Genomic DNA, 15,466 nt, shown 5'->3' on the forward strand with positions numbered 1-15,466 from the left:
AGCACCACCTGATTATGGCGGAACGGTCACGCGCCGAAATATCGTGGGCATTCGACGATCGTATCCGGCTGGACACCCGAGAACCCTTCAAACAAAAAAACAATAAATTACTTGTTCCGCACACAGCGTTCATTCCCGTTCAAAATGTCTTCCCCGTGTGAAGACATTCCGGCCATTTGTTGGGGACGGTTGGAACTGTGTGTAGAAGGCCTACCTTACTTAAAGACAAAGAATGTGTCTGCTATCACGAAGTAAAGTATGTCACGGAGTTAGGTAAGTTTAGCCTATTTTATGGCATTATACAGGGTGCGTCAAAAAAATGTATACACACTTTGAAGCGTCAGAGAAAATTGATTTCCCGTTCTACAATGTTAAATTTCTGGAAATGGAAAGCTAAAGTCCAATTGGAAAAATAAATGTACTTTGCAAATGTGATTAATGTTCAAACTGGTGGCCTTCAGCATCAATACATTTCTGATACTGATTCCGTACATCGTACCAAAGTGTCCAATGAGATTTCTGTCCACACCGCCCGGATCTCATTCCAAAGTGTGTACAGGTTACGTGGTTTACGTTTGTACACCTCATCTTTTACTGTGCCCCATAAGAAGAAATCCAGCGGCGTGAGGTCTGGAGAGCGTACTGGAAACTCGATTTGTCCCCTGCGTCCTATCCACTGGCCTGGAACATTGTGATCCAGGTTTGCTCGTACGTCCCTATGATAGTGCGGTGGGGCGCCATCTTGTTGGAAATAAAACTCATCAGTACCGTATAATGCACGAATGGCAGGGAATATGGAGTCAGCAAGCATTGTTAGGTACGTTTCTGCAGTAACAGTACCTTCAAAGCAGAAAGGCCCAATGAGTCCCCTTGCAGACAAACCACACCACACATTTACACCAGGCAAATTCACAGCCTTTTCAACTGTAATGTGAGGATTATCTTCAGCGCAGTACACACAATTGTGCCTATTGACAGTTCCATTGAGTTTAAATTGGGCTTCATCCTACCAAATTATGCTACCCATAAATCCCGGTTCACGTCTCACCATCTCCTGAGCCCATTCACAAAATTCCAACCTTCGATCTGGATCGTCGTCACTTAGCTGTTGCACCAGCCTTGGAATGTACACACGAACCTTGCCTTTCTTCAGAATGTGTAGCACACTACTAGCACTTACATTACTCTCACGTGCCGCTTGCCTTGAAGATTTTTGAGGCGAACGCTGAAACAGTTCCAAGACCGCAGTTGTGGAATCATCACTTGCAGCTGTACGAGGTCGCCTTGATCGACCTTTATGCACATCATACACGGTTCCATGAATTTCTAATTTGTCTCGTAGACTTGTAATTGTTGACCTTGAAGGTGGTTTTGTACCATACTCACTTCTCCACTGTCTTCGAACCGCAGCTACAAACTTCCAGTACCACTCAATTATCTGCTTCCGCGCTTCAAAGCTCAAACGCACGTCCGCCATGTTGTAGTTACTTCCTTGCGACTGCTGCCACCTGTTGAAGAAACATAACATTACTTTCTCACAGATATTTAACCTTGTTGAACGGGAAATAAATTGTCTCTGACAGTTCAAAGCGTGTATACATTTTTTTGACGCACCCTGTAGATTACTGCCATATGGAAAATGGAAAAGAAGTCCTTAGAGAATAACACGACAATATTTCCAATCTATATTTCAAATTTTATGTCTTAAGTGGACTTGCCTTCGTATCGCAAGTGTTGTACTCGGCCCTGCTGATTTCCCACGTGACTTGTTTCAGCATCGTTAGCAGTGCGCAGGCGCAAGCGATTCTGTCTCGCCACGCGAGCCTGCTGGAGCGCATGGACGCGTGGCAGAAGCAGATGTTCGCCGACTGGGCCGCGCAGGTGCCGCAGCAGTGCGGGGACAACCTCAAGCTGAGCCTGCTGGCGCGCAAGCAGGACGCCAGAGACCTGCTGCTCAACTTCCACCCGCAGGTCAGCACGACCGACATTGCATATTTGCCCTGTCTTGAAACGTAATGTTCCCTGGAATCACCGAAAGAATCTGTAGTGTAAAACTTAAACTATGCAACAGCCCGAATTAGAAGAAACCAACATCAAACTTCACGTGGCATCTACATCTGTATTAATTACACCTACAGCAATACACAGCAAGCCACCTTACTGGGTGTGATGGGTGGTATCTGGAGTGCGCCAGTCACACTACTTAGAGGTGTACAAATTCCACTTGCGGCCTGCTTGCCCCTAGCTCCTCTGCAACCATTCATGCAAGTCAGCCTGCCGCGACGTAAACACAAGAGTGAGGCATAGTGGGTAATGCGGCCGACTTGGGCTCCCGCAAGCCCGGGCAACCTAGGTTCCCTCTGGCCTGCCAAGCTTCACGGGACCCGCTCAGCTTGCTGCACCTGACAACAGGTTGCGCTGTGGACTCTCATGACGCAAACGTAGACGCCGCGAAAAATGGCTCAGAGTCGCCATTGTATTCCCAGCACTATAGTTTTTAGACGAACTGGATACGAACCAAGTGCTTCGATTTTGTTAAAATGCATTTTGGCAATTTAGAATGATTTTGCCAACTTCGAATGAATTCACAGAACCAGTAAAATACATCCTGGAAAAGTAGTTAATTATTTGTATAACTGGTGTCATATTTGGCTGAAACATACTAAAGTTAAAGAATCTAGACTTCCAAAATCTTAATTTGGTTCTCATTGCAGTACCGTGGTTATCAGGGGCGTAGATAATTTATTCTTCTGGGTAGGGGACCAATCTTCTTTTTGGAGGGTGGAGGTTCACTTCTTTAGTACAAATATCCATCCGTTTCAGTGTTGAAAAATGCAATACAGACTGCATTGCGTTCTACTAAAACAAAAAACATTATCAAGTGTGCCAAATTTAATCAAGGTTGGAATAAAAATCTGCAATTTGTCGAATTCCGTTTGGTGAAGTAACCTCTGCCATGCACCCTACGAAATTTTATGGTTTCAAGGTATAGTGTGCAATATTTCATCAAGGTTGTATGCAATACAAACACACGGGCACAATGAAAACGCACTTTCAGTTTTTCTCAAATTTTCCCATTTTTAGGTCGATTCTCCAAAACTTTTATTTCATTAAAACCTTCTCGTGAGAATTACGAGTACAGCAAAAAAAAAAGGGCGAATTGGTCCAGCCGTTCTCGAGTTTTACGATTATCGACACATTTGGCAATTCATTTTTATTTATATGGATAATAAGCTCGAAATATATGCGTAAAGGAAGAATGTACAAATAAAGCCCAATATTTTTTGACCTGAAATTAATACATATATTGGGGTTTGTCTTTTGGTGCTCAGGTAAAATAAAAACTTTTAACTAACGTTCGTAATACGACAATGACGCGCGCAGTCTAAACGGCTGCGTAGCGCAGCTCAGCAGTAATATGGGCAGGCAAGCAAGTTTCCCGCAGCCTTCGCGGGTTGGGTTCTGCTTGGCTTGGCTGGGAGTGAAGCAGCCTGCCCGTTCTGTTGACAACGCGCGGCGGCCTGCCCGCCTGGCCAGCGGGCAAGCATGGGCGGGTTAAAAGCGGAACGTGTACACCACTGACACTACTCCCCCTCGCCCCTCACACTCGCTATTACTCTCTCGGGTGGTATGAAGGAGTAACAACTGTCGCTAAGCCTTCGTATAAACTCGAAAATCAATGACTTTTCGATTACTAGTAAGAGTATCGACAATGGTTCCTTTGCACATTGGTGATCGATGCTTGCTAAAAGAAGCTAAAAACTCCGATAGGGCACATTCTAACAAGGGACCCTTTGAGTGCGAGGTCACAAGTTAAATCTTTAGTCAGGCTCATTTGAAAGTGTTGTGTTAACAATTGTTGTTGTTGTTGTTGTTGTGGTCTTCAGTCCAGAGACTGGTTTGATGCAGCTTTCCATGCTACTCTATCCTGTGCAAGCATCTTCATCTCCCAGTACTAACTGCATCCCACATCCTTCTGAATCTGCTTACTGTATTCATCTCTTGGTATCCCACTACGAATTTTACCCTCCACGCTGCCCTCCAGTACTAAATTGGTGATCCCTTGATGCCTTAAACATGTCTCCCAATTCTATTCAATACCTTCTCATTAGTTATGTGATCTGCCCATCTAATCTTCAGCATTCTTCTGTAGCACCACATTTCGAAAGCTTCTATTCTCTTCTTGTCTAAACAATTTATCGTCCACGTTTCACTTCCATGCATGGCTACACTCCATACAAATACTTTCAGAAACGACTTCCTGACGCTTAAATCTAAACTCGATGTTAACAAATTTCTCTTCTTCAGAAACGCTTTCCTTTCCATTGCCATTCTACATTTAATACCCTCTCTACTTCGACCATCATCAGTTATTTTGCTCCCCAAATAGCAAAACTCATTTACTACTTTAAGTGTCTCATTTCCTAATATAATTCCCGCAGCATCACTCGATTTAATTCGCCTACAGTCCATTATCCTCGTTTTGCTTTTGTTGATGTTCATCTTATATCCTCCTTTTAAGTCGCTGTCCATTCCGTTCAGCTGCTCTTCCAGGTCATTTGCCGTCTCTGACAGAATTACAATGTCATCGGCGAATCTCAAAGTTTCTATTTGTTCATGAATTCTAATTCCTGCTCGAAATTTTTCTTTTGTTTCCTTTACTGCTTGCTCAATATACAGATTGATTAACATCTGGAATAGGCTACAATCCTGTCTCACTCCCTTCCCAACCACTGCTTCCCTTTCATGTCCCTCTACTCTTATAACTGCCATCTGGTTTCTGTACAAATTGTAAATAGCCTTTCGCTCCCTGTATTTTACCCCTGCCACCTTCAGAATTTGAAAGAGAGTATTCCGGTCAACATTGTCAAAAGCTTTCTCTAAGTCTACAAATGTGAGAAACGTAGGTTTCCCCTTCCTTAATCTATTTTCTAAGATAAGTCGTAGGGTCAGTATTGTCTCACGTGTTCCAACATTTCTACCGAATCCAAACTGATCTTCCCAGAGGTCGGCTTCTACCAGTTTTTCCTTTCGTCTGTAAAGAATTCGTGTTAGTATTTTGCAGCCGTGGCTTATTAAACTGATAGTTCGGTAATTTTCACATCTGTCAACACCTGCTTTCTTTGGGATTGGGATTATTATATTCTTCTTGAAGTCTGAGGGTATTTCGCCTGTCTCATACATCTTGCCCACCAGATGGTAGAGTTTTGTTAGGCCTGACTTTCCCAAGGCAGCCAGTAGTTCTAATGGAATGTTGTCTACTCCTGTGGCCTTGTTTCGACGTAGGTCTTTCAGTGCTCTGTCAAACGCAATATCTGTCACGCAATATCATATCTCCTATTTCATCTTCATCTACATTCTCTTCCATTTCTATAATATTGTCCTCAAGAACATCGCCCTTGTATAGACCCCATATGTACTCCTTCCACCTTTCTGCTTTCCCTTCTTTGCTTAGAACTGGGTTTCCATCTGAGCTCCTGATATTCATTCAAGTGGTTCTCTTTTCTCCAAAAGTGTCTTTAATTTTCCTGTAGGCAGTATCTATCTTTCCCCTAGTGATACATGCTTCTACATCCTTACATTCGTCCTTTTGTATTCCTTTTTGCCCGCTTCATTTACTGCATTTTTATATTTTCTCTTTTCATCAATTGAATTCAGTATCTCTTCTGTTTCCCAAGGATTTCTATTAGTCCTCGTCTTTTTACCTACTTGATCCTCTGCTACCTTCACTATTTCATCTCTCAAAGCTACCCATTCGTCTTCTACTGTATTTCCTTCCCCCATTCTCGTCAATCGTTCCCTAATGCTCTCCCTGAAGCTCTCTACAACCTCTGGTTCTTTCAGTTTATCCAGGTGTCATCTCCTCAAATTCCTACCTTTTTGCAGTTTCTTCAGTTTTAAACTACAGTTCATAACCAATAGATTGTCGTCAGAGTCCACATCTGCCCCTGGAAATGTCTTACAATTTAAAACCTGGTTCCTAAATCTCTTTCTTACCATTATATAATCTATCTGAGACCTTCCAGTATCGCCAGGCTTCTTCCATGTATACAACCTCGTTTTATGATTCTTGAACCAAGAACTATGATTAAGATAAGCTCTGTGCAAAATTCTACCAGGCGGCTTCCTCTTTCATTCCTTCTTCCCATTCCATATTCACCTGCTACGTTTCCTTCTCTTCCTTTTCCTACTATCGAGTTCCAGTCACCCATGACTATTAAATTTTCGTCTCCCTTCACTATCTGAATAATTTCTTTTATCTCATCATACATTTCATCAATCTCTTCGTCATCTGCAGAGCTAGTTGGCATATAAACTTGTACTACTGTAGTAGGCGTGGGCTTCGTGTCTATCTTGGCCACAATAATGCGTTCACTATGCTGTTTGTAGTAGCTTATCCGCATTCCTATATTCCTATTCATTATTAAAGCTACTCCTGTATTCACCTGACCAGAAGTCTTGTTCCTCCTGCCACCGAACTTCGCTAATTCCCACTACATCTAACCTATCCGTTTCCCTTTTTAAATTTTCTAAACTACCTGCTAGATTAAGGGATCTCAAATTCCACGCTCCGATCCGTAGAACGCCAATTTTCTTTCTCCTGATAGCAACGTCGTCCTGAGAAATGCCCGCCCGGTGATCCGAATGGGGGACTATTTTACCTCCGGAATATTTTACCCAAGAGGACGCCATCATCATTTAACCATACAGTAAAGCTGCATGCCCTCGGGAAAAATTACGCCTGTAGTTTCCCCTTGCTTTCAGCCGTTCGCAGTACCAGCACAGCAAGGCCGTTTTGGTTAGTGTTACAAGGGCAGATCAGTCAATCATACGGACTGTTTCCCCTGCAACTACTGAAAAGGCTAAAGCCCCTCTTCAGGAACCACACGTTTGTCTGGCCCCTCAACAGATACCCCTCCGTTATGGTTGCACCTACGGTAAGACTATCTGTATCACTGAGGCACGCAAGCCTCCCTACCAACGGCAAGGTCCATGGTGCATGAGGGAGGGGGTGTTAACAATTATGACAGGGAAAATATTAGCTGCTAGTAACTCACCATGTGCATCAGAAGGGGGACAGAAAATAAGTGTTCGGGAGGTGCAGACATCAAACTTCTATTGGTAGTATGTGTTACCCTTCATGTAATGGGCATCGTCGACAATCAAGAAATGTTCGAAACAAACCATTAAGTTCCACCATGAACGCCGAATGAAAACTGGCGTGTCGAATGGTTACACAGGTTCACACCGTCAAGATTGAAGGCGAACTAATTGAGAGTTACAAACCGTTCAAGTCTTTCAGCTAGATATCCACCCTTAAGGAATGCGTATCGAATCATGTCTCTGTAACGGCATAATGGAAATTAATGGAATGTGATGGCGTGCAACCGAATGCGAAACAGTCAGTCGTGGAGCTCATCGAGAAACTGGCCATCCTTTAAGGCGTAGCTGCAGATAATGCGACAATATGTTTTATAGGCACAGTAAAAACAAACAACGAGAGGCTTAATTTGTCCAGTTATTTCAGGCGTTGAACGGCCTTGGCGCACTGGTAACACCGGTTCCCGTCAGATCACCGACGTTAAGCGCTGTCGGGCTGGGTTAGCACTTGAATGGGTGACCATCCGGTCTGTCGAGCGCTGTTGGCAAGCGGGGTGCACTCCGCCCTTGTGAGGCAAATTGAGGAGCTACTTGATTGAGAAGTTGCGGCTCCGGTCTCGGAAACTGACATACGGCCGGGAGAGCGGTGTGCTGACCACATGCCCCTCCATGTCCGCATCCAGTGACGCCTAAGGCCCGAGGACGACACGGCGGCCGGTCGGTACCGTTGGGCCTTCATGGCCTGTTCGGGAGGAGTTTAGTTTTGGTTTTAGGTGGTATGAACTGCAACGTCACACACTTTTCAGGAGCGATAGTTTGCTATAAAGGAGTATGATTTTTATACACAGACCAGAAATCAAGCAAAATCAAGTTCTTTCGACCAGATATTCACCAAAAGCAGTGGTCACATCATGGTTGTAGTTCTCTTACGCCCATTTTCCCATGCATGCTTGCTGTGATGTAAATATTCCCTACTACCCTACGCGCGCGAAAAATAGTCGGAGGAGGCAGAGCCCTTTCAACTTCTCGCAGAACAAGAAATAACTTTCCAGCCAATTTGCCATCCAGATTAACAGTCGGCATAATTCTATACGAAAGCATTAACGCACTGATGTTAACTGACCTCGAACAACACTCTTAGTATCTCTGATTTCCAGGGTCCCTTTCATATACATTTCCTCTTCAAATCGAAGTTGAAAACAAATTCCTTACTGAACGATGGGAAAAATTTGTTTATCTCATCTGCACATTTTCGGACCATTTCCGCAGTTTGCTGTGCATCGTCAAATCGTTTGAAATTTAGTAATCTTAAGTCTTCCAGTTCTGTAGCACTGTTTGAAGTTCTACAAACATCCACTGCTTCGCTTGAAATCACTGTAATATTCATCGCGCGCAATTTGATGTTCATAACCTAGTAGGTAACTATCATGCACGTCCTGTAAATTGTATCGAAACACTCAAACACCAGTTTTTGTGAAAAGTGTTCCTTGTTCTCCCTTGAATATCCGTAGTTTTCTTTATGCACCACAAGGGCATATTGCTGCGGACTTATACTAAATCTCTTCATAATCGTTTTAACTACGCTGCGGATGATCTTTCGCGTACGTAATCATATTCATTACCCGCTCCTTCAACAACGGTTATCCTTTACTATGTTTCACTGGGGACGCGATTTGTGGCTTCCTGACGAAGATGAGTAACTACATGGCTCGACATCTGTTTCAGTATCACTCTCGCTTGTTAAGCACGTACCGTCATCATTGTACTCCTCGAGTACATTGTCCACACAGTCGAGCGTATACCAGACTACACATTCCAGAGACTCATCTTGTAGAAACATTAACATTTCATCTGCCACTTCTTTCTCAGTCTGCGAAATCCCTTGGGTTCCTTTCTGACGAAATGTCAGCTTCGGCAGTTGTTGTTGTAGATATAATGCAATGTTCGCTTTGTCTATTGTTGGCATTGCTCCGTTTTGCATCAACACCACTAGCACTGTAGCACTGTTGTGAATTAGTCACCGTTTAAACAGTTCAACGGCACTTCGTAGTCTCGTGCTGTGCACACCATTGTAAACCTCGAGTCCTGCCCCCTGTTGCCATTAGCAGCCAATACCGTGATTGCATGGCAGGCAATATGTGAGGCATCGAATGCCATTAACATCATTGGCCTTTTACGACCTCGCACTCACTGGGTTCCTTGTAAGAAGAGTCAGTAACATCCATCTCCAGAAATGACCACGACAAGAAAGGTAAATGAACGGGAGGAAATGGCATCATGTTGTTTGATTTCAATAGATATATGTTTCTGTCCAACAGTTTATTTACAACTCCAACATTCCTCTTTATTAACAAACAGTCACTTATTGAATATTTCATACTAAATATTACGGCCAAAAATAAATTACATTATACAACGATAGCTGTTATTATTACTACACAGGTCAACACAATCTGGACAGAGAGTTAGAACTGCATGAATGTGCAACGTACGGGATCGGTAAAGTCTATCTCTAGAGCCACCAGAATGAAATTTTCACTCTGCTTCTGAGTATTCGCTGATATAAAACTTCGTGGCAACTTAAAACAGTGTACACGACTGAGACTCGAACTCGAGAACTTTGCCTTTCGGAGGCAAGTATTCTACCGACTGAGCTACCCAAGCACGAGTCAAGACCCATTCCCACAGTTGTACTTCCGCCAGTGCCACATCTGCTACCTTGCCCGTGAAAGGCAAAGGTCCCGAGTTCGATTCTCGATCCGGCACACTCCTTCAATCTGCGAGGAAGTTTCTTTAACATGAGAGGAATTAGAGAGCAGAATTGTAAATGACTCCCGACAGGAACTGCGCTCTGGTCAAAGGTGTATCAATTCCGCTTTTAACCTGCTCCCACGTACCCGACAGGCAGGCAGGCAAGCTGATATACTACCATCCAAGCCAATCTATGCCTAACCCAAGCAGGCTACAGGAGCCTTGCTTGCCTTCCCGTCTTCCCGCTCAGCTATGCTACGTAACAGTTTATTCTGTACGCTTTTATTGTAGTGTTATAAGTAGGTTCGGAAGTTGACGAATAGTCCGTTTTATATCCGAGTATTACAGGACGAGGTTCAATATAATATATACAGGGTGAGTCATCTAACATTACCGCTGGATATATTATGTAAACCACATCAAATACTGACGAATCGATTCCACAGACCGAACGTGAGGAGAGGGACTAGTGTAATTGGTTAATACAAACCATAAAAAAATGCACGGAAGTATGTTTTTAACACAAACCTACGTTTTTTTAAATGGAACCCCGTTAGTTTTGTTAGCACATCTGAACATATAAACAAATACGTAATCAGTGCCGTTTGTTGCATTGTAAAATGTTAATTACATCCGGAGATATTCTAACCTAAAATTGACGCTTGAGTACCACTTCTCCGCTGTTCGATCGAGTATATCGGAGAGCACCGAATTACGTAGGGATCCAAAGGGAACGGTGATGGACCTTAGGTAAAGAAGAGACTGGAACAGCACATTACGTCCACATGCTAACACCTTTTTATTGGTCTTTTTCACCGACGCACATGTACATTACCATGAGGGGTGAGGTACACGTACACACGTGGTTTCCGTTTTCAATTACGGAGTGGAATAGAATGTGTCCCGACATGTCAGGCCAATAGATTTTCAATGTGGTGGCCATCATTTGCTGCACACAACTGCAATCTCTGGCGTGATGAATGTCGTACACGCCGCAGTACATCTGGTGTAATGTCGCCGCAGGCTGCCACAATACGTTGTTTCATATCCTCTGGGGTTGTGGGCACATCACGGTACTCATTCTCTTTAACGTACCCCACAGAAAGAAGTCCAGATGTGTAAGATCAGGAGAACAGGCTGGCCAATTTATGCGTCCTCCACGTCCTATGAAACGCCCGTCGAACATCCTGTCAAGGGTCAGCCTAGTGTTAATTGCGGAATGTGCAGGTGCACCATCATGCTGATACCACATACGTCAACGCGTTTCCAGTGGGACATTTTCGAGCAACGTTGGCAGATCATTCCGTAGGAACGCGATGTATGTTGCAGATGTTTCGGCCCCTGCAATGAAGTGAGGACCAGTGAGGTGGTCGCCAATGATTCCGCACCATACATTTACAGTCCACGGTCGCTGTCGCTCTACCTGTCTGAGCCAGCGAGGATTGGCCACGGACCAGTAATGCATGTTCCGTAAATTCACTGCCCCGTGGTTTGTGAAACTCGCTTCATCGGTAAACACGTAGAACTGCAACGCATTCTCTGTTAATGCCCATTGATAGAATTGCACTCGATGATTAAAGTCATTACTGCTGATGTAGCGACACATGAAACGGGTGAAAGCGGTGACGATGCAGTTTGCGCATGACACTACTTTGACCCAGTCCACCGGCTCTCGCAATGTCCCGTGTACTCATGTGTGGGTTCATGGCAACAGCAGCTAACACACCAACTGCACCCGCTTCTCCTGTGACGGGTCTGTTACGGACCCCTTTGCGTGCTACGACCATACCTGCTGCATGCAGTTGGCGGTAGATGTTTTGCAATGTGTGGTACGTTGGATGCTCTCTGTCCGGGTACCGTTCTGCATACACCCTGCAGGCTTCAGCTGCATTTCGTCGACACTCGCCATAGATTAGTATCATCTCCGCCTTTTCAGAGTTCGAATACACCATGGTCACAGTTCCTACAACACTACACTATCACAGACGTCTGGTAACACGGTGTACTACAGTTGGTCTGCGTGCGGAGACGAATGCAGAATAACAATAGCAGCAAGCGCTACATGCGGACACTGCGACAGCTAGACCAAACCACAACAGTGCACTACAGCCACACTCGTAAACACGGTCGTCATCGGAAACATGTCCCTGCAGATGCTGCTCGCCGACCGTGGCCCGTGTTTGTTACAACACGCAACTGAACGTTGGAGGTTTCAAGCGTCAACTTCAGGTTACGATATCTCCGGATGTAATTAACATTTTACAATGCAACAAACGGCACTGATTACGCATTTGTTTATATGCTCAGATGTGCTAACAAAACTAACGGGGTTCCACTTAAAAAAAAACGTAGGTTTGTGTTAAAAAACATACTTCCGTGCATTTTTGTATGGTTTGTATTGAACAATTACACTAGCCCCTCTCCTCACGTTCGGTCTGTGGAATCGGTTCGTCAGTATTTGATGTGGTTTACGAAATATATCCAGCGGTAACGTTAGGTGGCTCACCCTGTATACTCGTTTTGAGTCATTGTTGGCCACAAAATAGTGGATTTTGTTTCTGCTTTTTCCCTTTTCGGCGTTTTTCGGTCTTATTTATTCGTTTATTTATTTATTTTCTATACCAATTGTTTTCTCTGCAACTTCACCATCCCTCGACGAGTATTGGCCATTCTTAGTTCGAACCACGACCAGGTCACTTCAGTATATTACGGTGTATTGATAATTTTTACTTATGGACTGTCTGACAGCAACTGAACAAAACACAATTTTAGTGCCATACGCGTTTCGCCTTTATTTTCTGCAAGGCATCATCAGTGGCAGGTTGCGTGGGAAATTTCTTACACATTACGCTCCTCTTGCATTTTTGGTGTTGTTCTTCTTATGAATGCCAATTTGCGGTTTTTCCCACATTCCAAAGCACTATGAACTGAACGCTTGTTTCAATGCCAAATTATAAATATACCGTAATATTACACGCAACTGAGGAAGACAGGACTGCAAAAGTTTAAGATGTCACTTCAGTATATGTTTTCTGTGGTAAACAGAACCATCTCTGAAAATCAAGATCGGTGCAGTAGGGGAGAGTAACGTAGAAGGATAATGTGCCAAGGTGAAACAGTCAGAAGTCTTGGCAACGAGATTATTACAGGTGGAGCACAACCACGGGGACGAGGATGAGGAAGGAAATCGGCTGTGTGCTTTTAAAGGAACCATCCCGGTATTCATCTTAGCCGATTTATGGGAACCATGAAATACCTACATGTGGCTGGAAGGACTAGTACTTGGGCCCTGCTTCTCCCGAATGTAAATCCAGTGCCCAAACAACCCCGCTCGATAGAAGAAGAATTGCTGTTGTCCACCGTCCCATCAGTAACTTCTGGAGCTCCCGGTAATCCCTAAAAGTTCTTCCTTACATTCTACATGTATTCTGACACTCTCTTCTGTTTCATTTTCCTCTACTTGTATTCTTCTCTAATTTTTTGCCTTTGATCTCCTATTCAGATCTGCTAATATTTATGTGTCCTTTCTCCTAACCGTCGCCAACTATCCATTCTTTCTTTGTGATTTTGCAGTTAAAATCTATAACTATTTTAGTGAATATCAGATTTTTGCTACTCAGATTTTTTTAAGTTTATTTCTGATTAAGAAGAGCTGACAATGTCTCCATTCAGCCTAATGAGAGCATATGATAAACTACTTGAATTTTATTTTACAAAATTGCACTCAAGCTTCTAAAATGGGGACCAATCGAAAGCTACCATAATCCTGGAAGCCGCAAGATCGGTTACATTTCAAGCTCATATCCTAATTTACGTGTCGCATATCGCAAATAATAATTTAATTTGCTGCAACATGTTGAGGATATTCCACAAATATTCTGTAATAATGGAATCTTAATCGACTGTTTTCAAGTGTACTGGCGCCCTCAGCTGTCACACTTATCCCATTCCTGTTCCCAATGTCCCTTTCGCATCCCCCCCTTGCTCCCCCCCTCCTCTCTCTCTCTCTCTCTCTCTCTCTCTCTCTCTCTCTCTCTCTCTCTCTCTCTCTGTGTGTGTGTGTGTGTGTGTGTGTGTGTGTGTGTGTGTGTGTGTGTGTGTGTCTGAACTCATATCAGAACAAAAAATGGTTTTGCGGCTGAGGCGGTAAGATAAAAAATTTATTTTCTTGCGCGCTTGTTACAGCTGAGCGCTATCCTGCGAGAGGTACATTACTTGCAGCAGATGGGATACGAGGATATACCGCAAGAGGCCCTTGACCTGTACGAGAAGGGAGAGATCTTCCGCAAGTACACCAACAGCCTCAACCAGACCATCACCTGGTGCGTAGCTCCAGCAGTACCTACGTAATTTATTGATAGACTCGAAATAGTTACGTGGTTAAAGATCAGTTGCCAGAAATATTACAACTATATTGTTCATTAACAAATACCAACACTAGAGTACACGCCCTTGTCTTTCAAGAGCACAGGAATTGAGAACTGAGAAACTATTGTTACTTCTGAAGCGAGACAAATTGTTTTATAATGATTAGAAAGTATAATTTTGCACCTAACGACTTATAAAAGAAACTATAGTTGCCGAGATATAAGAGGTGATTAAAAAGTTTCCGTTTGAAGGCCATACAGTCCAGAGTCAGTATGCCAATCAGGCAAAATCGCCGTGGGCACTGAGGAAATAATCTCACTTACGCTTCAGGTTGAAGATACACATTTGGTAAAACGCAGTGTCCTGGTGCGTGAAGAAGTCCGTAACTGCCTGCTGCGTATTCTGGTCTGACAGGAATAGTCGACCCTTCAAGGCCTTTTCTAACAGTCCGAAGGCGTGATAATCGTATTGGTAGAGATCAGGATTGGAGAGCGGTCGCTCGAGTTTCTCCATCTTTAATTGGCGTAACTTCTGCGTTGTGAAATTTGCGATATGCGGACGTACGTTATCTTGAAGTAGCAGCACCCCTTGTCACAATTTCCCGAACATTTCACACTGATTGCACACGTTCTTCATTTTCATATAGATGTTTGCCGGTGTTTGTTCTTCGGCGGCCAAGAAAAAGAATAACAGCATGTTGGTCCTGTTTAAAGCATTTGGAAATAACGCCACCATGATTTACGTTTCCGCATTTACTACACTACTTCGGAAAGACACGAGTGCTACACTGCATGTGGGTGCTTCTATATCTGCATCGAAGTCGCGCTTCGTAGAGTGGTATGCCCACTGGCTACGGACAGAAAAAGATAGTTCCGAGTCGCTTATAAGGATTTTGTTACAGGTCTAGCTGCTAGCCAAAAAGATTCTTCGGACATACGCAGTAACCGTTTTACTAGCGAGTTCTGTGGACCACAATAAAGACATTAAATCAGAAACTTGTTCCAGTTCAAACACAGTTAACACTAGGCAAGACAGAAGTCCGACCTTGCCGTAAGAGTTAATCAACAAAATAATTACTTGAGTAAGCCTGGATTAGCACCATCGGATACCACGTAACCGTCTACGATGCCGATGACGTGAGGACTTCCAGGGGTCGACGTGTTGGCGTATCAGGAGCGGCTCACTCGATGAGAACACCTCCCGTGCCTCGGCACTGGCCTATGTAGTACGCCCGCTAAAGAATACA

At 43.8% G+C, this 15,466-nt stretch overlaps 1 protein-coding gene across 1 annotated transcript in view; it reads left to right on the forward strand.

Moving 5' to 3' along the window:
* LOC126176568 (dynein beta chain, ciliary) overlaps positions 1 to 15,466 on the forward strand; it is a 790,269-nt gene that overhangs the window by 180,041 nt on the left and 594,762 nt on the right. The window contains exons 13-14 of the mRNA XM_049923728.1: positions 1,776 to 1,971; positions 14,038 to 14,174. Of these exons, the coding sequence (XP_049779685.1) occupies positions 1,776 to 1,971; positions 14,038 to 14,174 (333 nt within the window). The remainder of the gene's footprint in view (positions 1 to 1,775; positions 1,972 to 14,037; positions 14,175 to 15,466) is intronic.

Source organism: Schistocerca cancellata, chromosome 3 (genome assembly GCF_023864275.1).
Source record: "Schistocerca cancellata isolate TAMUIC-IGC-003103 chromosome 3, iqSchCanc2.1, whole genome shotgun sequence".
NCBI lineage: Eukaryota > Metazoa > Arthropoda > Insecta > Orthoptera > Acrididae > Schistocerca > Schistocerca cancellata.